Source organism: Balaenoptera physalus, assembly GCF_965194825.1.
Source record: "Balaenoptera physalus genome assembly, chromosome: 18".
Taxonomy (NCBI): Eukaryota; Metazoa; Chordata; class Mammalia; order Artiodactyla; family Balaenopteridae; genus Balaenoptera; species Balaenoptera physalus.
Genome location: NC_138899.1, coordinates 11546584 through 11572246, shown reverse-complemented (window position 1 = coordinate 11572246; position 25663 = coordinate 11546584). Strand labels below are relative to the sequence as shown.

General features: G+C 41.7%; 2 protein-coding genes across 7 annotated transcripts in view; one reads left to right on the top strand and one right to left on the bottom strand.

The window, feature by feature from the left end:
• DOCK9 (dedicator of cytokinesis 9) overlaps window positions 1-25663 on the bottom strand; it is a 324890-nt gene that overhangs the window by 277435 nt on the left and 21792 nt on the right. For 4 of the 6 annotated variants that reach the window (XM_082434576.1, XM_082434587.1, XM_082434569.1 and 1 more), the window contains exon 1: window positions 2051-2474. The exons of the other annotated variants lie outside the window; for them this stretch is intronic. In XM_082434576.1, the coding sequence (XP_082290702.1) occupies window positions 2051-2179 (129 nt within the window). In that variant the 5' untranslated portion in view covers window positions 2180-2474. Of the gene's footprint in view, window positions 1-2050; window positions 2475-25663 lie in introns of those variants that run through there. 6 annotated transcript variants of the gene reach the window in all.
• On the top strand, window positions 2465-15362 carry LOC309647550 (uncharacterized protein; the record flags this gene model as incomplete). Its single annotated transcript, XM_082434980.1, has 2 exons — window positions 2465-5445; window positions 12230-15362. One exon carries the CDS (start codon window positions 2465-2467, stop codon window positions 3182-3184), a length of 720 nt encoding a protein of 239 aa, XP_082291106.1. The 3' UTR covers window positions 3185-5445; window positions 12230-15362.

The following is a 25663-nucleotide window of genomic DNA, read 5'->3' as shown; positions in this document are numbered from 1 at the left end:
GTGGCAGAGTACCTGGCAGGAGGTGAGGGGGGTGAGGTTGATGGGTAATTTTTAGTATCTGTGAGCTATTGCAAATTGCTCCATCTGCAATGCAGAATCACTGCAGTGTATTTCCCGTTCAGCGGGGAAGCCTTTCAAACGCCCAAGGAGGCCCACCTACTTTCCGGCATTTTGTGTTTGTTTCATCACAAGTTTCATCAGACAAGTGATCACAGACAGACAACATTAAGGGTTGAGACACCAGACAAATGTCTGGCTGTTCATGCTTAAGGGTCAATAGGGAAAAGAGATGTACTATTACAGTGTCATGAGGTAGAACACAGCAGCAGTATGTCGCACATGGGAATGGACACTACTAGGTCACTATCAGTAGGCCAGCCTCCAACAGGAAGGGCTGTTGAATTCAAGGACTGTTGCACATGAGTAATGAGCAGTGTTTTGCTCAACCTAATGGCTTATCAAACTAGTACCTCCTTTTCAGTCCGGGTCTGTCCGCACTTTGGAAATCATGATTTTATTTACTCTTCTTTTGTCTCAAATCTCTAATGAGGACAGTGCCCCCAGTTAAAAGAACTAAGTTTCCTTCCAGAACAAAAAAGATGCCACAGATGTTTGCGGGCTTTCTCCTTAACATACACACATTGGCAAAAGTCAGGAAGATGCAGGATATACTACTGAGGCCAAAGCAACTGAAGTTATGGAAGAGATCCCAGCTTTTGGTCTACTCTCAACTCCTGCTCTACTCCTTACCATCAAATGATCAACTTCAGTAAAAAGAGAAAAATAAAATCCCTTATTACTGAACAAATTGGAGTTTGAGGAATCTAGAGGGAGCTGTCAGAGCAATTGAGAGAAAAATCAAACTGAGCAGACTAGCTATGGAAATCAGTGAAGCTTCGTCTCCAAATCTCCACAACCATCATTCATGTCATTCCGTGTCTGACCAGAAAGGGCATCTATCTGCCACCGAAAAGATGAGCCAGGCCCTGTGTTAAGGGACCCAGCACTCCACCCCAACAATAACCCACACACAGCCCCACAAAGCCCAGAGAATCACTTCCAAGGCCCATCTTCCTGGATCGTTCCAACAAACACAAGTCACCCACAAACAAGCCCCTTTCAAGAAAACAAAGGCCAGCGCCAACGCAAGGAGCTGCTAAAAGTTTCCAGCTACCCAGGAGAGCACGCTGCTGCTCAAACATCGCTCCCCTTCCGCACCTTCCAAGTGATGGGGTGTCCTGCGTTTCCAAATACTGCAGGACCAGCCCGGGCAGTGGAAAAGCTCATTTAAAACTTCATCTTCCTCACACCGAGAGGCCTATTCTCAAAAGACTTTCTGCTACGACCAGATTAATCACCGGTCTGCTTGCTCCGAATCCCCAAACTTCGTAGTAATTTGCACCCATGCTTAAGTCACCGGGAATTCCTATCAAGACCCTTAACCCTTGATAAGAGGCGGCCAAATCTCAGGATGCCGGCCAGGGGGAGGGAGTGGAGGAGAGAATGCGGAACCCCTTCCCCTCTGGAGCTCAGCCCACCCAAAGGGTCCGCAGGGCCATATCCCACCCTGGGTTGCGGACTGGAAGAGGAAGCCCCCGCCTCCACTCCCCTGCGCCCCTCCAGGCCACAGGTGCCAAGCCCCTCCAGAATAAGGGAGGACAAAGGGAATGTGGGAGGGAGGGTGGGAGGGAGGGCGAAAGGAGAGAGTAATTTTTCAGTCGGCAGAGGGACGTAAAGTTGGGGGGGAGGGGGGATGAGGGAGATGGCGATCTCACTCCCAGGAAATTTCCCCGGAGGGAAGGGGCCGCAGTGGGGAGAGGACCCCCTAGACGCAGGGTGGGGGTCTGGGAGCTGCTGCCCCTCCAGGACCTTCCCTTCTCCCCTGTCCAACACCCCCCTCCTTCACCACCTCTTAATCCTGCAGATCCAGTAGGGTCGGCGGCTCCGCCTCCGCCCCGCCGACTTAGAGGAGCGTGAAGGAGGTGGCCGCCCGCCCTCCCGCCCTCCCGCCCGCCTCCCTCCCTCCCTCCCTCCGTGGTCCCGCACTCACCAGGAGCACCGAGCCGCGCACCACCTCCGACACGCTCTGCCGCAGCTCGGCCGCTGTGCCCGGCTTACTCAGCGCCCGGGTGAACTTCCGAGTCTCCGCCGAGGCGGGGAGCAGAGGCGGCTGCGACATCCTCGCCACCAGCGCCGCCGCCGCGCCTGCTCCGGCAGTCCGGCCGGGCCGCGCCGCCGCCAGGTGCGCCCTTGGCGCTCGTCCCGGCCCGCCCGCGGCCCCCGGCGCCGCCGCCCGCTCCCCCCGCCGCTCGCCGCGCGTCCGGGCGGCGCAGCCCGAGCCACGCCCTCCGCTCGGTGTCACGCCCCGAGCCGCCCCCCTAGGATCCCGCGGTCCCCCGCGCTCCAAGCGGCGCCGGGGCTCGCTAGGGGCAACCGTGCTTGTGGCCGCGGCGGCGGCTCCCCCATGCCACCAGCCTCCCTCGGCGCCCGCTCGCCGGGCCGCCTCCTCGGGGCGGGGTGTCCGGCGCGGCGCGGGGCGGGGCGGGCGGAGGAGGGGCCGGCGCGGCGGGACAGCGGGCCCTGCAGGTCGGGCGGCGGGTGCCTTACGGCGCGGGAGGCGGGCAGCGGGACGCTGGCAGCGCGCTGTCCCGGACCCCTGGCGGGGCAGGTAGGGGCCCCGGGGGGCGCCTCCTCCCTGGTCCGACTGCTCCCCAGGCCGCACGTCCGAAGACCCGAGGCGAGGGCCGCGCAAGCCGCCGGGAGGGCGCGCGACCCGGCGCCCTCCCGGGTCGCCAAGTCCTCGGAGCCGGTGCCTATACACTGGGACCCTGGGTTCCTTGCCCGCGAAGCCCCAGCATCGTGGGGACTCCGCGGTCACCGGCGGGGTCGGGGTTCGGCGGCACCACGCCCACCCCCCCTGGGGCTGCTGAAGGGACGGAGGTTTCAGGAAGGTGGCACTCGAAGAGCACAGGGCCGTTCGGAAGCCCGGGCCGTGCGGACCGGGACGGAGCGCCCCTGCCCGGGACCCGGCGTGGAGCACCGCGCGCACTCGTGGCGGCGCTTCTCCGCCTCAAAACACTACTCCGCCCCCAGAGGCGTCGCGCGGACGGTGGAAGCCTCTGGAGCCGAAGGGAGGGTCCGGGATGAGTCACGCAGACCCTGGCCCGCAAGGACGAGCTGCTGAGTCACCATAAAACTTCTGAGCCTGGCCCAGCTCCCCTGTACACTGAGGACAATAACCTGCAAGGGGCTGAGGGGACACGACGTGCCCATCTGCCGCGCCTCCGCGGCCGGGCGGGACCAGTGGGCGCGGAGCCCGGGAAACCCAGAAGCGCCGGCCTGCGGGCCCAACATGACCCGGGAGCTGGCGGCTGCTAGCGACAGCCACGACTCTGAGGAACTTCTTCCTCACACCGCCTTTCCGCCTTCCCCATCCCTAACGGGCCCCACCTCTCCTTTTCTCCTCTTTTCTGAGGAAACTCGGGGCAGCCTAACTCTGACCTCGCCGCGGAGAGGGCGCGCGGGGAAAGAGGAATTTGCGTAGCGCCCATGGCGCATGCTCCATGGTTTGGGTTTGGGCGGGGAGACTGCCTTAAGGGTGGGTCTGCTGATTGGTCGGTCTGCGCAGGCCACGCCCATCGCCTGCTGATAGACAGCTCCTTACCTGCGCGCGCGGTGGCACTGTGGACCCCGCCTTCAGGGGAATCTCCCGTGCCTGTGCTACCCAAGTGCACTGAGGCTTACCTGGCAGACATCAACTCCGAAGGAGGCCGCCCGTGGCGTCCCACCCTGCCAGAAAGTCAAATACCGTAATCTTAAAGTGGGAAAACTACCAATCTAGTGTAGAAAGCAAAACACCACCGTTCAGGACTTAATGGGCAGGTCTGGCCCATAATAAGCCTGGAGTTTAGGCATGCAGTCAGTACTCAGTAAATGCTTGCTGGATTGGATTGTTTTCCCAGTGCCCTGGGATGCAGGATGTAGCACTAAGTGAGCCTGACAGGCTGGAAGATAAACAAAACAATCATGCGTGGTTATAAAAACAATTACTAACCCATTTCCTTTACTGCGAAATGAGGGAGTGGCCTAGACATGAACCAGGCTGCTTCTGTTCCAGGAGTAGGGCTGGGTGACCCCATCCGGCAGAAGGCGCTGCTTTCATGGGGAGCTTGTGCTGCTTGATATGACCATGCCCATCTCATACATACGCCTCTGGGCTACATGGGATATGTGAGTTCGGTTCTTACCTGAACTGTTAGGTGCTAGTCTGAGAATCCTAAATTTTTTCCCTTTGAGCTTCTGACTCCTGAAGAAGTTCCAGATAGCATAAATCTTTACCCCACTGTGTTACCTTAACTCTCTAAACCACATCTACTTCCATAGACTGCAAATAGATTATTTTTTTATTATTAGAAACAACAGAAGCACACAACGTGGGTTTTTTTTCCTTCATTTCCTTTTTTTGCTTTGTTTTGTTTAAGAAATATATGAACACAGAAAAGAGCACATGTATCTGGAAAGTGAAGAGTTCCCCAAATCTCCTAATTTCACCCACAGAAAAGAGCACATATATCTGGAAAGTGAAGAGTTTACCCATTTCTACTAGTCTTAAATTCTGTGCCTGCTTACTGACTCATCATATTCTAGAATTGGCAGATTTTCATTTAGGAAGCAGGGGATGATGCGTGGTGCTGACAGTAGTCACTGGCAATGCCTAAACAAGGACAAGTTCTGACAGAGAAGGAGGTATGGAAATGTGAACTAAGCCCAGGAAGACTGATTTTCCCAGCAACTCAGAGCAGAGCCTCTTCTTCCTGGTGGAGTTAACAAATGGGACATTTAGGTTTAACTTTGAGCAGAAATTTGGTCCTTACACTTTTGGGTTGAATTGTGTCCCCACAAAAGACATACTGAAGTTCTAACCTCAGTACCCGTGAATGTGACCTTATTTTGAAAATAGGGTCTTTGCAGATGTTACCAAGTTACAATGAGGTCATATTGGACCGGTATCACTGGTGTCCTTAGAAGAAGAGAAGAGACACAGACACAGAGAGAAGGGCCTGTGATGACAAAGGCAGAGACTGGAACGATGCATCTACAAGCTAAGGAACACCAGGGATTGCTGGCACCCACCAGAAGCTGGATGAGACAGGATTCTTCCTTTGAGCCTTCGGAGAGAGCATTGCCCTGCTGATGCCTTAATTTTGGATTTCTAGCCTCCGGAACTGTTAGAGAATAAATTTCTTGTTCTAAGCGACCCAGTTTGTGGTACAGCAGTCCTCGGAAAGTAATACACTTACCAAAGTCTGGTTTTTTGTTTGTTTGTTTTGTTTTGTTTTGTTTTTTTATCCCCACCAGTGTGGACCTATAATTGTGAGTTCTTACTGCATCAATTCCTGGAGAGAGGCTGTCACACCTTTATAGAAGGAGAAGTGTCAGCTCCAGGTGAGGATGTTGCATGGAATGGGGAGGATGGTGTTCAAAGTGTGGTGGAAGACAAACCCATCTACCATAGCTTGAGGGAGTAACCCCATTTTTGTTTTACCAAAACTGTAGGAAGAAAGCTTTCCTTTTTGCCAAGGATGATACTAGTAGGTAGTGGAGATGAAATATAACTGCAGCCAGTTTTGAAAAGTTGTATATAAATGTACAACACCCAAATATTTATAATTCAAGCATTATCTATGTTTTAATGATAACCTCTTAACTGCATCATTTCCTTGTTAGGTTTGCTTTAGGATTTGTATGTGTCTTAATAATACCTAATTAGTTTAAAATCTCTTACAGGTGTATCATGAAAGAGCACATCTGTTTTTAGCCTAAATAAAAAGTAACCTGTAAAGGGCAGTCAGTCCTGTGTTAGCATCCAGGGAAGGGCAGAGGGAGCTTTCGTTCTTTATTTTTGCATTGATTGAATTTTTTTTAAATAAGCATCTTTTAGTTTTGTACTTCATTTTTTTTCCTATGAAAGCTGAACCCTTTATTTTATTTAAAAAAATATGTTGAATCCTTTTGTATACAAGGCATTACTAGGCGTCAAATTTTAGAACAATAAAATTCTGAAGTTTCTTACAATCTAATGGTGAAAAGATTTGGGGTTTTTTTTATTTTCGTAAACTATACATAATGTAAAGTTTACTATTTTAACTATTTTTAAGTGTACAGTTCAGTGGCATTAAGTATATTCACATTGTTGTGTAACCATCACCACCATCCATCTCCAGGACTTTCTCATCATCCTAAACTGAAACTCTGTACCTATTCCTTCCCCCTACCCTCAGTACCTGGCAACCATCATTCTATTTTCTGTCTCTTTGAATTTGACTACTCTAAGTACCTCATATAAGTGGAAGCATACAATGTCTGTCCTTTTGTGTCTAGCTTATTTCACTTAGCATGTGTCAGAATTTTCTCCTTTTTTAAGGCTGAACAGTATTCCATTGTGTGTGTGTGTGTGTGTGTATCACTTGTTATTTTTATCAGTTCATCCATCAATGGACACTTGGGTTGTTCCCACCTCTTGGCTATTGTAAATAATGCTGCTGTGCACATGGGTGTGCAAATATCTGTTCTGTCTCTGCTTTCAGTTGTTTTGGGTATATACCTAGAAGTGGAGTTGCTGGATCACATAATAATTTTATGTTTAATTTTTTTTAAGAACTATCATACTGTGCTTCATTGTCTAAATATTTCTCATAATGCTTGTTTTCTAAAAACACTGGTTGATTAATTTTAGAAAAACCAGCATTTTAAAATTCCACTAGGTAATATAAATAGAAGACACAGCCCTTCAAGGAAGAGCATCTGGGGGAAAGGTATGCAATTAATCTAACAAATCTAATAAGCTTACAGATACCACTTAGGGTTAATGGTACTGGAGGAATATAATCCCCTTTCACTTTTATCTTTTTTTTTTTTTTAATGTATTTTTTAAACGCATTGTTTACTTTGTTTTTATTTATTTATTTATTTTTGGCTGTGTTGGGTCTTCGTCTCTGTGCGAGGGCTTTCTCTAGTTGTGGCAAGCGGGGGCCACTCTTCATCGCGGTGCGCGGGCCTCTCACTATCGCGGCCTCTCTTGTTGCGGAGCACAGGCTCCAGACGCGCAGGCTCAGTAATTGTGGCTCACGGGCCTAGCTACTCCGTGGCATGTGGGATCTTCCCAGACCAGGGCTCGAACCCGTGTGCCCTGCATTGGCAGGCAGACTCTCAACCACTGCGCCACCAGGGAAGCCCCACTTTTATCTTTTCAGGAGAGATTCCTAGTGGAGATGAAATATGAGGTATTTAAGAGATCATTGAGACCAGGGCTTCTCAAACTTTAGTATGCATAAAAATCACCTGGGGATCTTGTTAAAGTGCAGATTCTGATTCAGAAGATCAGGTGTGTTACCCAAAATCAACAGTTCTAACAAGCTCCCCACTGATGTCAGATTCCTTACCCAAGCAGATGCTGCTGATGCACAGATTTTGAGTAGCAAACACTTAAACTTCCATTCCCAGCAGTTGGGCAAACTGCAGGCCCTTAAAAATTCTCCACTTTTAAATTTTAAGGGGAAAGAAGACCAAACACCCAATAGGAAAATGGACAAAATTCATGACCAAACAATTCACAGAAAAGACATAAAATGATCAGTAAACATATGAAAAGATGTTTGGCCTCATTTATAATAAAGTAAGTGCAAATTAAAACTACACTGATATACAATTTCTCATCAATCAGACTGGGAAAAATTACAAAGCATAACACTATTGGAAAGGCTGTGGAGAAACAGGCACTCACACACATGGCTGATAGAAGTACAAAGTGATATAACCATTATGCAGAGGAATTTGGTAACATCTAACAAAACTATATATGCATTTACCTTTTTTTTTTTTTTTAAATATTTATTTATTTATTTATTTTTGGCTGTGTTGGGTCTTCGTTTCTGTGCGAGGGCTTTCTCCAGTTGCGGCAAGTGGGGGCCACTCTTCATCACGGTGCACGGGCCTCTCACTATCGCGGCCTCTCTTGTTGCGGAGCACAGGCTCCAGACGCGCAGGCTCAGTAATTGTGGCTCACGGGCCTAGTTGCTCCGCGGCATGTGGGATCTTCCCAGACCAGGGCTCGAACCCGTGTCCCCTGCATTAGCAGGCAGATTCTCAACCACTGCGCCACCAGGGAAGCCCCTGCATTTACCTTTTGAACCAGCAGTCCCACTACTAGGAATTTACTCTGAAAATACACCTCAAATGATAATAAAATACAACACCCAAGGGTATTCATTGCAGCATTACTTGTAATAGTAAAATTTTGGAAAATATCAATATTGGAGACTGGTAAAATATGGTACATACACACAATGAGATATTATTTAACTGTAAAAATGAATGAGAAAGATGTCAATCAACTAATGTGAAATAATTTTCAGGATATATTGTTTAAATAAAACAAAAAGAGTATCTAAAGTATGCTGCCTTTGTGTAAGATATAAGGGAAAATAAGAAAATATACTAGTATCTGTGTGCTTGTTCAAAAACAAACACAAGAAGGATAAAACAGAGATTTGTAAGTTTGGTTACCTTCAAGGGGTCAGTGGGAGTAAGGTAGGAAGGAGAGAAGAAATGGGGAAACATGGAGTCAGGGACACTTCTCTGAATATACTTTTTTGTACAATTCTGACTTTTTACATTAATGTTTCACATATTTTAAAAAATTCCGACAAAGAGAAAAGAAATAAAATCAACAAGAATGGAGAAAAACCCTAAAATGGAATACAAACAGAAACCAATGGACAGAACTCTATTTCAAATGAATAATATAACCACACTGAAGGGGGGAAATAAAATGAACTAAACCCAGTACCCTTTGAACACAGTGTTTGGAATATATACCATTAGGTTAAAGACAAAAAGAACTCTTAAAAAAAAAAAGAGAGAGATGTGAACAAGTAGGCTTTTTTTTTTTTTAAGATGTATCAGTCAGCAATTCTGAGATGACTTTCTGTGTATTCCAGGATTGAACAAATAAGTAATATATTCTTGATAATGAAAACCAGGTTTTTCACTGTCAGAGAAGGGAATTACAAATATAGAAAGGAGGGTTTTAGAATAAACCCTGTGGTATTGGGTTGGATTTGGAGGTATAGTGTGAACTCATGGGTTTTAATACAGATAGATTAGATAGATGATTGATAAGTAGATGAGAGTAGATAGATACACACATGAGAGTGGGGTGCTACTGCTTCATACTGGCTCCATATAATCTTTGCTCCATTGTATTGCCTTTGCTCCTTTGTCAAAGATCAGCTGACTATATTTATGGGAGTCAATTTCTGGGCTCTCTATTCTGTTCCACTGATCTCTTTGTCTGTTCTTTTGCCCATACCACACTGTCCTGATTACTACAGTCCAGTATTCAGAATATATACTTTTTAAAAAAAAACACTTATAGGGCTTCCCTGGTGGCGCAGTGGTTAAGAATCCGCCTGCCAATGCAGGGGACACGGGTTTGAGCCCTGGTCCGGGAAGATCCCACATGCCGTGGAGCAACTAAGCCCGTGCACCACAACTACTGAGCCTGCACTCTAGAGCCCGTGAGCCACAACTACTGAAGCCCGCGCACCTAGAGCCCGTGCTCCGCAACAAGAGAAGCCACCACAGTGAGAAGCCCACGCACCACAACGAAGAGTAGCCCCTGCTCGCCTCAACTAGAGAAAGCCCACGCGCAGCAACGAAGACCTAACACAGCCAAAAATAAATAAATAAATAAATTTATTTTTAAAAAAAAACACTTATAGGTAATTTCCTGGCAGTCAGTGGTTAGAACTTGGCGCTTTCACTGCGGTTGCCTGGGGTTCAATCCCTGGTCAGGGAACTAAGATCCCGCAAGCCAAGCTATGTGGCATGGCCAAAAATAAATTTTAAAATAAATAAGTTTTAAAAAATTAAAAAAACACACCTCAACAATGAAAAGACAACCTAATTAAAAAATGGACAAATGATCTGAATAGATACTTCTTCAAAGATATACAAATGGTCCATAAGCACATGAAAAGATGTTCAGCATCATTAATCATTAGGAAATTGCAAATCAAGACCACAGGGAGGTACCACTTCACACCCACTAGGATGACTATAATCAAAAATACAGACAATAACAAATGTCGGCAAGGATGTGGAGAAATTAGGATCCTCATATATTACTGGTAGAATTATAAAACTTTAAAAAATAGTTTGGCACTTCCTCTAGAAGTTAAACATAGAATTACCATATGACCCAGGAATTCCACTCCTAGGTATATACCAAAAAGAGTTAAAAACATATATCCACATAAAAATTCGTACATAAACGTTTATAGCAGCATTATTCATAATAGCCAAAAAGTGGAAACAACCCAAATGTCCCTCAGTTGATGAATGGATAAACAAAATGTGGTATATCCACATGATGGAATATTATTCAGCTATAAAAAGGGAGGTAGAGCTGATTTATGCCACAACAGCTACAAACCTTAAAAACAGTATGCTAAGTGAAAGCAGCCAACACAAAAGGTCAAATATTGCATGATCCTATTTATATGAAATGTCCAGAATAAGTAGATTTGTGGTTGCCAGAAGCTGGGGGGAAGGGAACATGAGGAAGTAACTGGAAGTAACTGCTGTTGGGCATGGGGTTTCTTATTGGTGCAAAAAAAAATGTTCTGGAATTAGATAGTGGTGATGGTTGCACAACTTTGTGAATATACTAAAACCACTGAATGGTACACTTTAAAGGGTGAATATTATGGAATGTGAATTACATTTCAATACAAGAAAAAGAGGATTTATTTGGGGCAAGAAGAAATTTACTCCAAATGAGAGATTTGAGATAGAAGAAAGAATGGTGAACAAATAAACTAATAAATATGTGAGCATATCTAAATAAATACTATATCAGACAAAAATAGTGATGCCTAATTTGTGGAGCTTAAATCAACCTCAAATATCAAACAACTATATATAAAGCAGGATGGTATTTGACAGGACAGTATGTGCAAGTTCTTATATTGTTCACGAGGAAAATACTGATTAGGTTTAGAATTTGTTAAATGTAACTGTCTAGGATGTTCATAGTATATAAATAGAGTGTTTCTCTTCCAAACTAGTAATGTGAAAAAGTAAAAATGGAAAAAACGATTCAGTAGAAAAGGAAGTAAGAAAAGAGAGGGAGTAAAAATATAGGAAAAGTGCAACAAATGGAAAAAATAAAATAAGCCGGTAAAAAGAAATCCCAATATATTAGTAACAACAATAATTATAAATGGACTTATACTCCCAGTAAAAGACCAAGATTGACAACATGAATTAAGAAGCAAAAACCATATATATGCTGTTTATAAGAGATACACCTAAATCATAAAGAAAAAGAAAGGTGGAATATAGAAGGATAGAAAAAATTTATACTAGGCAAATACTAACCAAAATAAAGTTTAGCATAGGTATATTATGATCAAAGTAAAGAGATTTAGGGCAAAAATCATTACAGAGTTAAAGAGATTTACTAAAGAATAACTTAAAGAAAAGTTCAAAACTTCAATTCCCCAGGAGGATATAACAATTCTAAACTTGTATGCACCTAAAAGTATCTGCCTCAAAATATATAAAGACATGGGCCATTCAGGACTTTTCATAAAAATAATATTTCCCCAAAATTATTGAATATCTTTTTTTCCTGAGGCTTCACGTTCAGATTATACTTTAAAACTCTCTAGATAAGAGTCAAGTGTTAACAAAGAGTTGAAAATATTCTAAACTCTATTTCTTAAAAAGATTATGAAATGTCTCAATATACTCTGAAAGAGGATGTCAACAAAATGGAATTTTTTAAGCCATAAAAGAACACTTAAAAGGATATCATTCAATACCCTTTCAAATATGAAATCATTATGTAATATCCAGTTGTCTCCTACATTTCTTATAATCATTAGTACTTATGATTGAACTGTATTAGACTATAGCATAGAGCATCATTTCAGGTTTGAACTATCCTTTTTATAGTAAATAGTTACTTTGCTACAAGACTAATAATAAAGTAGGAGGAGAATATTAAATTAAATTAGCTGGAAAAAAAAGACATCAGTTTTTAAATTAGCATTTGTTACCAGCCATATTCATTCTATCCACCTTTCTTTAAAGGGCAGCACCAACAGTTTGCCACCATTTTTCTAGGAAAAGGAATACAAATTGCATTTTTTTAATGTTGCAGAGATCCTTTCAAGAGGTGAATATAGGGACTTCCCTGGTGGTGCAATGGTTAAGAATCCGCCTGCCAATGCAGGGGACGTGGGTTTGAGCCCGGGAAGATCCCACATGCCGCGGAGCAACTAAGCCCATGCGCCACAACTACTGAGCCTGCGCTCTAGAGCCCGCGTGCCACAGCTACTGAGCCGGCGTGCTGTTACTACTGAAGCCTGCGCACCTAGAGCCTGTGCTCTGCAACAAGAGAAGCCACTGCAATGAGAAGGCTGCACACCGCAACGAAGAGTAGCCCCCGCTCGACGCAACTAAAGAAACCCAGCGTGCAGCAACGAAGACCCAACGCAGCCATAAATAAATAAATAAATAAATAAATAAATAAATATTAAAAAAATAAATAATGATAGAATGTTTCAAGAAATTGTTGTCAGAGCTGTTTACTATGCACCCAGAGAGGGTTCAGATTGCAAGATGAAACTCCCTACCCCAAGACTAAGGAGATATTTTCATCACCAAGTTCTCTCTCTTTTTGAATTAGCCTCAGATTTTCCCTCCCTTTTAACAGCTCATCACCAGCAGTTTTGCTCTAATCTGTGAACACTGTTCATAAACTACAAAGGTTGACTGACACCAAAAAGGCAAATGATGTTTGTTCATCTCATTTTTCGTTTTGTAATGTGCAGTTCAGAGTTTTGTTAATATTCTTTGTAGCAGTTTGTATTACAAAGTCTAAGCTTGTCGTGTCATCATTTAATAAAACAGAGCTGGCAACTGACGTGGAGTGAAAATTGTCTAATATCACTGAATCTCAACAACCTGTTATTATTTCTATACTAGATATAATCAAATAATGATCATATATAATCACAGTGAACGCATAATCATAATTGTTTGGTTTAAAAGTGCTGTTGTTGAAACGATTCTGACCTTATCAAATGAATTCCCACAATATTCCTGCAAGATAAGTGAGTTAAAGTTCATGTCACAGATGAGCTATAGAAACACAAATAGAGATGTACTCCTAGATAACTTATCTCTCCAAACATGCTCCAATGGGATTTGTGTATCAAGAATGTATCTGAGGAAGTAACTAGAGCTTTCTCCTCAATTATTTCCATTGTAGGTAAGGCTTTTCAATGAGCCAATAAAGCAGAAATTAGGCAGGAATTCTGCATGATTTTAAAATGTCTACCTGGTTAAAACTGACTAGCTGAAATATGACCTAAAAGCCAGTTTCCTTTGGAAAAGATTTATTTAGCAAAACTTACACAATTTTTCTAGGAAATATAGTAATAAGAACACAAACACAGAGTTTAAACAGATAGGGGGATACAGTCGACAATGAAAGAAATGAGAATCAGGGGTAAAAATTGAGCTTAGAAAAGGGTTATGCTTCTTAAAAATATAAAATTTCTCATAGCAGAAAAATGTTGATCTCTAAATGCCTTTTTCCAGGCTTAGGCTCCAGAAGAATGTGGGCCAGGATGAATGGCAGAGGAACAGGGCCAAAGAGAATCTGTGGTTAGCACAAAGAGAACTGGCGTGGCCTCACCTACATTGTTCCTGGTGGAAACCTCAAGGCAGAATCCCTTTCCACTTGCGAAAAAGGTCCAGTGTCTAAAAGGGCAATGATTCTGTTGAGGATTGGCTACGTAATTTGCCATAATCTACATGATCTGTTCAGGACTTGCCTACATAATTTTCAGAGCCCCGTGGAAAATGAAAATGTGGGGCTTCTTATTCGAGAAGAATTTTAAGAGCCCAAAGGCCCTTCTAAGTAAGCTCAGGCCTGGAGGCCCCCTTCACCAACAGCCATTAACGCTTTATATGATCCCAAGGTGGTAGGGAGGTGCTCAGGGTTACAAGGTAATGGCTATTTATCGGCCAGTAAGGACATAGTTTTCAGTGTTTTAGCAACAGGTCCTGTAGTACCAGCTGTATCAGCTTTAACATCAACCAGACAGAAAAAGCATCACCATTGAGTATATATGGGAATGTTACAGACCTACCTTAAAGTTTTCAACAGATTGTAGAATGAACAAGTAAGCAGAACACATCCTCTTGACTAACGGGGTAGAAATGTATGTATATACAGTAAACTCTAAAATAAGTAAATAATAAACCCCAAAAGATGGGATCTATGATCACCCAAAAGCAAATCTGAATAAACTGATACCAAGGACTTCAAGAGAAAGAAAAGGTGAAAACAATACTATACAGAAGCACTGAGAGCAGCACTCAAAGGCTAAGCTGTGTTCTAACCATGACCATGGACGTGGCCATGAAGAGGAGAACTAATACGGAGAAGCTGTGTAAAAGCTTACTCAGCAAAACCAAATCCCAGCCATGACTTAAAAATACATTAAGGGCTTCACACCCATTCAAATAGCTATTATCCAAAAAACAGAAAATAAAAAGTATTGGCAAGGATGTGGAGAAATTGCACTGTTGGTGGAGTGTTGCAGCTGCTTCCACACTGTGGAAAACATTATGGTGTTTCCTTGAAAATTAAAAAGAGAACTACCATATCCAGCAATTCCACATCTGGGCATATATCCAAAAGAATTGAAAACAGGGTTTGGAAGAGATATTTGTACACCCATGTTCACAGCAGTATTATTTACAATAGCCAAGAGGTGGAAACAACTCAAGTGTCCAATTATGGTTGAACTGATGAACAGAATGTGGTATATACATGCAAAGGAATATTATTAAGCCTTAAAAAGGAAGGAAATTCTGACACATGCAACAACATGAATGAACCTTGTGGACATTATGTTAAGTGAAGTAAGATAATGACAAAACGACAAATACTATAGAATTCCACTTAATGAGATATGTAGAATAGTCAAAATTCATAGAGACAGAAAGTACAATGGTGGTTGCCTGGGGCTGGGTAGAGGGAGGAATGGGGAGTTAGTGTTTAATGGGTACAGAGTTTCAGTTTGGAAAGATGAAAAGAGTTCTGGAGGTGAATGGTGGTGATGGTTATATAACAATGTAAATGTTCTTAATACCAGTGATCTGTATATTTTTAAATGGTTAAGATGGTAAATTTTATGTCATGTATATTTCACCACAATTAAAAAATGTATAATAGATATAAAGCTTACAGAATTTCAAGAGGCCCTCTTTTAGAAAAAGAATACAAAATTATAAATACCAAATTGGGTACAAAAGTGGATATTTAGTATAAGAAAAATCACACAAATTACAATTTTTAAAGCTACTAAATATCACAAACATTACAAAATCCAGAAACATAACAGTGTTTCTAACTAATTAACTTCCTCATGCATCTCTGAAATGCTTTTTTTCCTACAATATTTGTCTGCATACATTCTGATACTCTCTTCAAAAGACAATGATTTTTGTACTGCTTTTTATAGTGAGTATAGAAAGAAAATTCAGTCTTCCCTCGAGCATACTTAATTGAAATTTTCTGTTATTGATAACTTAGAACAGATTTATTTCAACTTTGCAACTAGTTGTTCGTAATGTAACTCTCTTGGATTTTGTCAAATTTGAAGGAAGCAAAGAAGTTTCATAGATGAGCTGTAAGATTTCAGAATATTTTAAGTATTTTTGGGTCAATGTCTTCAAATTGACAATATTAAATCGCCAGTTTGTCATCAAAGTCCTCAGTGTACTGGAGGATTAAGAGTTTTATATTCTCCTCATCAGTGTCAACGTTTCATGTTTAATCTGTAAGAATTTAAAATTCCTTTCCAATGAGTTCATATGATTCACAACTCTTCACTAATCGGATTTTCAAACAATCCAAATACCATTTATTTCTCCTGATAGACTGCCCCTTCCTCATAGTGAATGATTGGTTTTAGTATGATCTGAAAGTCTGTGTAATGCTTTCCTTCTCCATGTCAGAATAACTTCTATTGACTTAATCACTCATCTTAACTGTTTTGTTTCATATTCTAGTAATTTTACCTGAATTTTCTCTCAGTTTTTTAGTAAATGAATTTAAAGAATGTAAAATAAGCTACCCTTATGTCTAAATAGGAGTTTATAGTTTCTTGTGTGTTTTTGTTAAAATGTTCCCAAACATCTTTCTCGATTGCAGTTAATATAGTGTATTCCTAACTCAACCTTCCCTTAGCAAATCTGCAAACTGTCCATGAAGGAAGTTGAAATGGAAAGACACAGTGGGGTTAACTGATTGCGGTTAAAATATCCTACTTCAACAAATTTTTAAATACTTAACGCAACTAAGACCCAATGCAGAGCAGAAACTAACACAGCACTGTAAAGCAATTATACTCCAATAAAGATGTTTAAAAAAAAAGACCCAATGCAGCCAAAAATAAATAAAATAAACAAATAAATGATAAAGTAAATCTTTTTAAAAAAACCAAAAAAACCTTAAGACCATAATTTTGTGTTTCTATGAGATAACGGATGTTCACTAAGCTTGTTGAGATAACCATTTCTTGATGTGAGTCAAATCATTATACTGTGCACCTTAAACTTATCCAGCGCTGTATGTCAATTATATTTCAATAAAACTGGAAGGAAAAAAAAGCAAAGGTGATTTTTATTTGCTTAGCAAGCTGTCCCAATAAGTGAGACAGGTAGGTTACAGAGTAGTATATACAGTATGTAAAATTGAATACATCAATGTACATGTGTATTTGAAGAGATAGATGTCTTTATGTGTGTATGAAGGGTGTTTACCAAAATGTTAACAGTGATTGTCTCTGAGTTGTTAGATTTGTGGTAACTTTTTTCAACTTTTCAAAAATGTTTCCGTATCTTTTAATTAAAAAAAAAAAACAACTAAGACCATATAAACACATTGCTAGGCCCCTGCCAAGGCCTTGGAGAGGGGACGGAGGACCCCAAAGCTTAGGCAAACCTGCTTCTGCCACCAGCCCCAAAGAAGCTGCACCCTAGCAGCAGGTCAAGTCCAGAGAACCAAGTCAGCGGTTTGTTGTTGTACCATATTTTAATTTTATTTCATTTCATGACCGCCCCCTGCCAAACTCCTCCCTCTCCTGCTCTAATCGGACGGATGTAGAGAATTCTGTTTCCTCCTGGCCCCTCCTCCTCCTCTGTTAGCTGCTTTTCCACCCCTCCCCCTCTTGCGTCCTGGGAGATCATGCTCTGGGGCCCTGCTGGTGCTGACAGGTTTCATTAGCCTGATGGAAATGTTTCTCCTCCTTAGGCCCTCCTATGGCAGCTGCCGAATTTCTCTCCTCCTCCCAGGGTGCTGAGTCTCAGGTCAGGTCTACACTGACCCGGAGCTGCCCGTGTGACATGGGGCAGAGGGTGGCAGTCATTGGAAACCCAACCATGGACACTTCCTTTAGTTCATACAAAGAAAGAATGTATTTTGTCCAATGAAAATAAAAATACAACCTCTGGTGCCTTGAATTTGATCTCTATTCTTCGACCACTCTTTGCCCTTCCACGTGTCTTGGATCTCACAAGTGAACTGAAGATTCAGGAGCCTGTGGGCTTTAAAATGAGGCAACATCCAAACTGTCAGGTGCCTTATCAACACTTCATGATTACAGTTTTTAGCAAATGCAAAATAGAATTACACTCTCAATGCCAGGAGATAATAGTTTCAAAAGGCCGTAGGCTCATGGAGGAATCCTAATTGTCTTAAGTTTCAATGTAAGTCTTCTGAGTCAAGGCCCTGAACAAGTTTCTAGAGAGAGATGAACAAACTGCTTTTGCTAATGTGACCTAGCAGACATCAGACACTATGCAATCTGGGGGAAGACTTCCTGAGTCACATTGTCCTCAACTGTAAAAATAAAAGGGTTGTTAAGGTTCCCCCAGCTCTACTGCTCTATTAATGCCCACAGTGTTCATCTTTCATCTCTTCATCTTTTTTTTTTTTTTCCCCTGCATGTGGTCTTGGCCTCGCTCTTCCAGTGTTTACATACCACAGTAGGAAAAAAAATTTTTAAGAACCAAGTTCCATCAGGTCTGATGTAGCTCAATAAAAACCCTTGGAATAGGAATGGGAAATACTGGCCCATGGTCATGGTCCTGGGCTCAATTTTTTGGGAACCTTCAGGTGATAATTGACTAGTCTTCGCTGTAGTCTAAAGCAGGGGTACCTAAACTTTTTTGTAAAGGGCCAGGAGATGAGTATTTTAGGCTTTGTGGGCCTTTCAGTCTCTGTTGTAACTCTGCCATTGTGATTGCTAAAGCAGCCATAGACAGTATTTAAATTAATGAGCATGGCTATGTTCCAATAAAACTTTATTTATATTCATGGACATTTTGAAGTTTATATAATTTTCACTTGCATGAATCAATTCTTTGTTCCTGCTATTTATGAGTAGTGTTCCATTGTAGGAATGTACCCCAGTTTATCCATTCATCCACTGAAGGACATTTGGATCGTTCCTAGGTTTTGGCAGCCATGAATAGAACTGCTATGAAATGTTCATGTATAGGTTTTTGTGTGAACGAAAGTTTTCATTTATCTAGGTGAATACCTAGGAGTAGGATTCCTGGGTCATACGGAAAATGTATGTACAAGAAACTGCCAGACTGCTTTCCAGAGTGACTGTAGCATTTTGCATTCTTGCCAACAACGTATGAGAGTTCTAACTGCTCCACATCTTTGCCAGCACTAGGTATTACAGTGTTTTTAATTTTAGCCATCCTAATGTTTGTAGTGGTATCTCATCATGGTTTTAATTTACATGTCCTTAATGGCTAATGATGTAGAACATCTTTTTATATACTTATTTGCCATCTGCCTCTGTTCTCTTTAATGAGTGTTCAAGTCTTTTGTGCATTTTAAGGTGGGTTGTTTTCTTACTGTTGAGTTTGAGACTTCTTATGTATTCTGGATAAAAGTCCTCTGTTGGATACATAACTTGAAAATATTTGCTCCAAGTCTACTGTTTGTCTTTCTATTCTCTTAATGGCATCTTTCACAGAATTTTGATGGAGTCTAATTTACTAATTTTTTCTTCAATGGATTGTTTTTCGTGTCATGTAAGATAACATGTTGCCTAACTCCAGATCACAAAGATTATGCTCCCTTCTAAGATTTTGGTAGTTTTGTGTTTTACATTTAGATCTATAATCTGTTTTAAGTTAATTTTTGTATAAGTTGTGACATTTAGGCTAGGTTTTGTTTGTTTGTTTTGGCTTTTTTTTTTTTTTTGCATATTAGTGACCAATTGTCCCAATATCACTTGCTAAAAAGCCTATCTTTTCTCCATTGACTTGCCTTTGCAACTTTGCTGAAAATCAAATGATCATATTTGTGTGAGTCTATTTATAAACCCTCTTTTTTGTTCTATTCTTCTTTCTGTTTGTGGTTTTTCCAATACCAGTTCCATTTTCAAAGTCTCTGCTGTGCTTTTTGGATCTGTCCTGTGTGTGCATCCCCCAGTGGCCAGTCTGGGACCAGGGTCTACCGCCTAGTTCGGTTCTCAGAGTTTATAGTGTGCTGTTTAGGGTCAGATCCACGCGTGTGCAGTTCGGAGGTTAGCCCAGGAGTTCATGAACTTTGCTGAGGTGTCCCCTTTCTGCCGTGATGCTGGTGCATTCTAGTTCCCGGCAGTTCCTTCTTTTGGTCCTCCATCTTGAAAGTTATCCCACTCTGCTGCACACTTCTCAGAAGCGTCCTCACGTCCAGGACCAAGAGATGGGAGGAAAAAGCACTAGGAGTTTGCCTCCCCTCTTGGGATCACAGCTCCTCTGATTAAAGAGGAAGGCTTTTCGAAACTGCAGGCTCCCACTGCTGCTGCTGTGGCTGGAATTGCGTGGGGGGTTAAGGCTGAAAAGAATAGACAAAAGAAGGAAAAAAAAGAGCTTGGATTTCCCCCCAAACTCTACTAGGAGTCCCCTTTCCAGTTGCTTCAACCAGAACTAGAGAACTTTTCCTGAAGCTCTTCTGTCCATGACTGGGGTCCACTTCTAGGTTTTAGATGACCTTGAGTCCAGGTATGGGGGGTACTGGAGGGGGCAAAAATAGGAAACACTTGCAGTTCGGTGGTAGTTCACACTCTGGTTTTCTTTCCCAATCCATCCGCTCCCATTTACCCAGGACCAGAATTCCTAAACACAAGGCAGTTTTGGGTTTTTTCCCCCAAATATTTATTTATTTGTTTGGTTGCATGGGGTCTTAGTTGCGGCTCACAGGCTCCTTAGTTGTGGCATGCGACCTCTTAGTTGCAGCATGCGTGTGGGTCAGTTCCCTGACCAGGGATTGAATCTGGGCCCCCTGCATTGGGAGCGTGGAGTCTTATCCACTGTGCCACCAGGGAAGTCCCCCACAAGGCAGTTTTGACCCTCTTTTGATTTACACTGAATTTTTCAGGAATGTGTATAACATGTAAAATCAGGAGATACTGTACTTGATTTTGTTTAGACCTATACAAAAATGTGTTTATTATCTTCAAAAATCACCAAAGGCAGTACTGCTTGTGGCATTTGGGTTGCCAGCTTAACACGCCCATTTGAGCCTGCATTTGTAATTTTATATTCTCCAGTGATTCTTCATACACATGCATTCTTCTTTCTGCCTACTATTTTGTGCTTTGCTTGAGACATTAAAATATTGAAATACATATTATTTTACTATAAATTACTTAAATTTTATTTTACTTATACTATAGATGGCGCATCATAGTGATATTATTGTATGATGTGCTTTTTTTATATACATAAATATATTTATTTATTTTTGGCTCTGTTGGGTCTTCGTTGCTGTGTGCAGGCTTTCTCTGGTCAAGGCAAGCGGGGGCTACTCTTTGTTGCGGAGCACAGGCTCTAGGCGCGCGGGCTTCAGTAGTTGTGGCACATGGGCTCAGTAGTTGTGGCTCGTGGGCTCTAGAGCGCAGGCTCAGTAGGTGGGGTGCATGGGCTTAGTTGCTCCACGGCATGTGGGACCTTCCTGGACCAGGACTTGAACCCGTGTCCCCTGCATTGGCACGTGGATTCTTAACCACTGAGCCACCAGGGAAGTCCATATGATGTGCTTTGGCAGATTAAAGAGGGCTTTGGGCTTCCCTGGTGGCGCAGTGGTTGAGAATCTGCCTGCCAATGCAGGGGACACGGGTTCGAGCCCTGGTCTGGGAAGATCCCACATGCCACGGAGCAACTGGGCCCGTGAGCCACAATTACTGAGCCTGCGCGTCTGGAGCCTGTGCTCCGCAACAAGAGAGGCCGCGATGGTGAGAGGCCCACGCACCGCGATGAAGAGTGGTCCCCACTTGCCGCAACTAGAGAAAGCCCTCACACAGAAACGAAGACTCAACACAGTCATAAATAAATAAATAAAAGAACATGAATTTCTTTAAAAAAAAAAAAAAAAAAAAAAAAAGAGGGCTTTAAGTCTTTTGACATTACTCTTGTCTAGAGGTGCTTCTGGGGTTGGCCAGGCATCTCTCTCTTCACGTAATTTCAGGGACTCACCACGTATTCTCTTGAGTGTGGTGGTCTCAGGGTAGCTGGACTTCTTACATGGCAGTTCAGGGCTCCAGGAGTGTTCCCAGAGCTCCAGAACACAGCTGCAAGAATTCTTATGACCTACCATTGGCTGTCCCCAAAGGCCATCTTCTATTGATCAAGCAAATAACTAAGGGCCAGCCTGAATTCAGGAGAGATAAGGCAGGAACTGCTCAGAAAGGGCTGGTGCCAGGAAAGTCTTGTGCATGAAATAAGGACCTGGAGGGCCAAGGCTCCCTAGACTCCAGTCAATGAATAAACTGCTTAACACTGAGTGAATCTCGACAATTCATAAAACAAATAGAGCGGAAGTCCCTTCATTGGGTGAATTTGCATGTAATATACATGCTATATTTCTTGTCCTTGTATAGAGCTGCCAAAGATGTCCTTTGAATGCCTATATGCACAGAGCAAATATATATTTATTCAATATCACAGTGCTAAGTATGTGGGTGATAAAGTTAGTGTCTCTGCCCTTCAAGGCTACGGTGTTATTTTATATATATATATATATATATATATATATATATATATATATATATATATATATATATATATATATATATATATATATATATATACACACACACACACACACACACACACACACACATACAGGCATGCAAATATATGTAAATCAAGCAGTATGCAAGAATTGTCATAGAAGAGGTTCACTAAAGATCTTCATGAATCCAAAACTGAAATTCTCTCTTTTCATTTCTAACCATCTATCTGTAATTTCAACCCTGGCTTCCCATTGGAATCATGTGGGGAACTTTTAAACATAATAACCTCCCCCCCTCAGATTATGGTTTAATTGAGGGATGGGCCCCAGGCATTAGTACTGATAAAGAGCTCTCCATACCATTCTAGTGGGAAGCCAGAGTTGCGACCAGTGCCCATTTCTCTACTTTCCTGATGATCAGACCACCCTGGGCTTCTTCGTAAATGGTATCACTCTTCCTGGGAGGGGGATCCAGCACAGCTGAGAGGGACCAGGAATCTGTAGCTCCAACAATTCCCCAGGTGATTCTTGTCATCAGGGAAGTTTAGTTAACACCGCTGGTTTCCAATCCCTTTGCAGTACTTAATGCAAATGGCACTCTGAATCTAAACTCAATCTCAAACACAGAGGCCATCCCCACCTCTCAGTAAAATCCTAACTCCAATGCCAGCCCTAAATTGAATCCTAACCTAACGATTTACTTCAATTCCTACCTTATCACCTACTTCAAATTTTGACTCAAAAACCCATTCATTAATACCTCAGAGGAAAAGACCCCATCTTTGACCCTATTTCCCCCATCCTGTTTGCCACCTTTATCTTTATCAGCTTGTTTAACCCTACATGGGAGTCACTTGGTACTTTAGCCTGGAGACAGACAGACCTCTGCTTGAATCTCAGTTCCACTTTCTGCAAGTTGTTTAATTTCTAAGACTCACCTTTCCTTATCTGTAAAATAGGGATAATAATACCTGCTTTATAGGATTGTTCAGAAGAATTAAGAAAGTAATGCCTAGGAGGAATTCAGAGTTAATAGATGCAGTTAACATTCTTGCATCTATTATACCAACCTCTATGATGATTCCATTCCAAGCTTCAAGCCCAGAAACGTCCATCTAAACTCCTGCTTCAGAAAATCTAAACAAAATTTATTTGACAGTGTTGGTGCAGGTCAGAAAAAATCTTACCTTACTCAAAAACAATGAGAAAAATTATAAGGCAAGAATGGTTTGCTGAGATTTCTGATCTCTTCCCCTTCTGTCAATGAAAGTTCAGAAAGCAAGTTTTAAAAATTTAGACCTACTTAATTTGGAAATTTTTACTATAAGCATTAAAGGAATATTAGCAACAGATGTTTCGTATTCTTTCTCTTTTGACCTCATTTATAGATCTACCACTGTTCACTCTGTTTATTTTTTGAAAAACTTGTTTTTCTTTTAAAGTTGTCATTACCTTTTCCTTAGGATTTAGGTTTTGTCATAAATCCACGTTTCTCTACTCTAAAAGAAGCAAAATCACGCATAGGGATGGTTTCAGCTTTAATATTTTCAATATTTTAGAAAATAGAGAATGAGAAATGACTTTTTTAAACTACGACTTCCCTTCATGTTTTCCTCACCATGCACAGGCTCTCTCCTAAAAGTAGGACATAACCTACTTTTATGTCAGTTATTAAGATCAAAAGAAACGAAAAAATACTTTTAACCTGACCTTAAAAATGGTTCCTTTTTTGGTAGAATGGGAATTAATGGAAATGGAGTTCCCAATAAAAATGGGAAAAGAAGAAAGATCATTTATAAAAGAAATATATTCTCATTAAACATATATGCCTTCAGATTCAGGGTCAATAATATTAAGGAAAAGAAAGTGTTTATTTAAAATATATATATATATATATATATGTATATATATACACTTAAACTTGGAGAATGTGTATGTGTGTGTGTGTGTGTGTGTGTGTGTAAATTCTCCAGGTTGAAGTTTTTAAACTACATTGTCAATGGAAATTATGATTGAAAATTCATTGCTGAGATATTTAACATTATCAAAAATTTTAGCAAAATGAACAAGAGTTGGGGACAACCACATGGGAATTGAAGAAGAAAAGGTTATGCTCTATACTGAGAGAGCCCATTTCTTCTGACTCTTTTTCAGCTGGGCAAGAATAATCCTATCCTTCCCTCTGAATTCTTTGTTGTGGAATTTTCATTCTCCCTCTTTGTGGCTTGTTCTTTCTCTTTGGTGTGGGTGCCTGCTGTAATGAGGACTTTTTTTTTTTTATACAGCAGGTTCTTATTAGTCATCAATTTTACACACATCAGTGTATACATGTCAATCCCAATCGCCCAATTCATCACACCACCCTCCCACCCCCCACCGCTTATCCCCTTTGGTGTCCATACGTTTGTTCTCTACATCTGTGTCTCAATTTCTGCCCTGCAAACTGCTTCATCCATATCATTTTTCTAGGTTCCACATATATGCGTTAATATACGATATTTGTTTTTCTCTTTCTGACTTACTTCATTCTGTATGACAGTCGCTAGATCCATCCGCGTTTCAACAAATGACCCAATTTCGTTCCTTTTTATGGCTGAGTAATATTCCATTGTATATATGTACAACTTCTTTATCCATTCATCTGTCGATGGGCATTTAGGTTGCTTCCATGACCTGGTTATTGTAAATAGTGCTGCAATGAACATTGGGGTGCATGTGTCATTTTGAATTATGGTTTTCTCTGGGTATATGCCCAGTAGTGAGATTGCTGGATCATATGGTAATTCTATTTTTAGTTTTTTAAGGAACCTCCATACTGTTTGCCACAGTGGCTGTATCAGTTTACATTCCCACCAACAGTGCAAGAGGGTTCCCTTTTCTCCACACCCTCTCCAGCATTTGTTGTTTGTAGATTTTCTGATGATGCCTATTCTAACTGGTGTGACGTGATACCTCATTGTAGTTTTGATTTGCATTTCTCTAATAACTAATGATGTTGAGCAGCTTCTCATGTGCTTCTTGGCCATCTGTATGTCTTCTTTGGAGAAATGTCTATTTAGGTCTTCTGCCCATTTTTGGATTGGGTTGTTTGTTTTTTTAATATTGAACTGCATGAGCTGTTTATATATTTTTGAGATTAATCCTTTGTCCATTTATTCATTTGCAAATATTTTCTCCCATCCTGAAGGTTGTCTTTTCATCTTGTTGATGGTTTCCTTTGCTGTGCAAAAGCTTTGAAGTTTCATTAGGTCCCATTTGTTTATTTTTGTTTTTATTTCCATTACTCTAGGAGGTGGATCAAAAAAGATCTTGCTGTGATTTATGTCAAAGAGTGTTCTTCCTATGTTTTCCTCTAAGAGTTTTATAGTGTCTGGTCTTACATTTAGGTCTCTAATCCATTTTGAGTTTATTTTGGTGTATGGTGTTAGGGAGTGTTCTAATTTCATTCTTTTACATGTAGCTGTCCAGTTTTCCCATCACCACTTATTGAAGAGA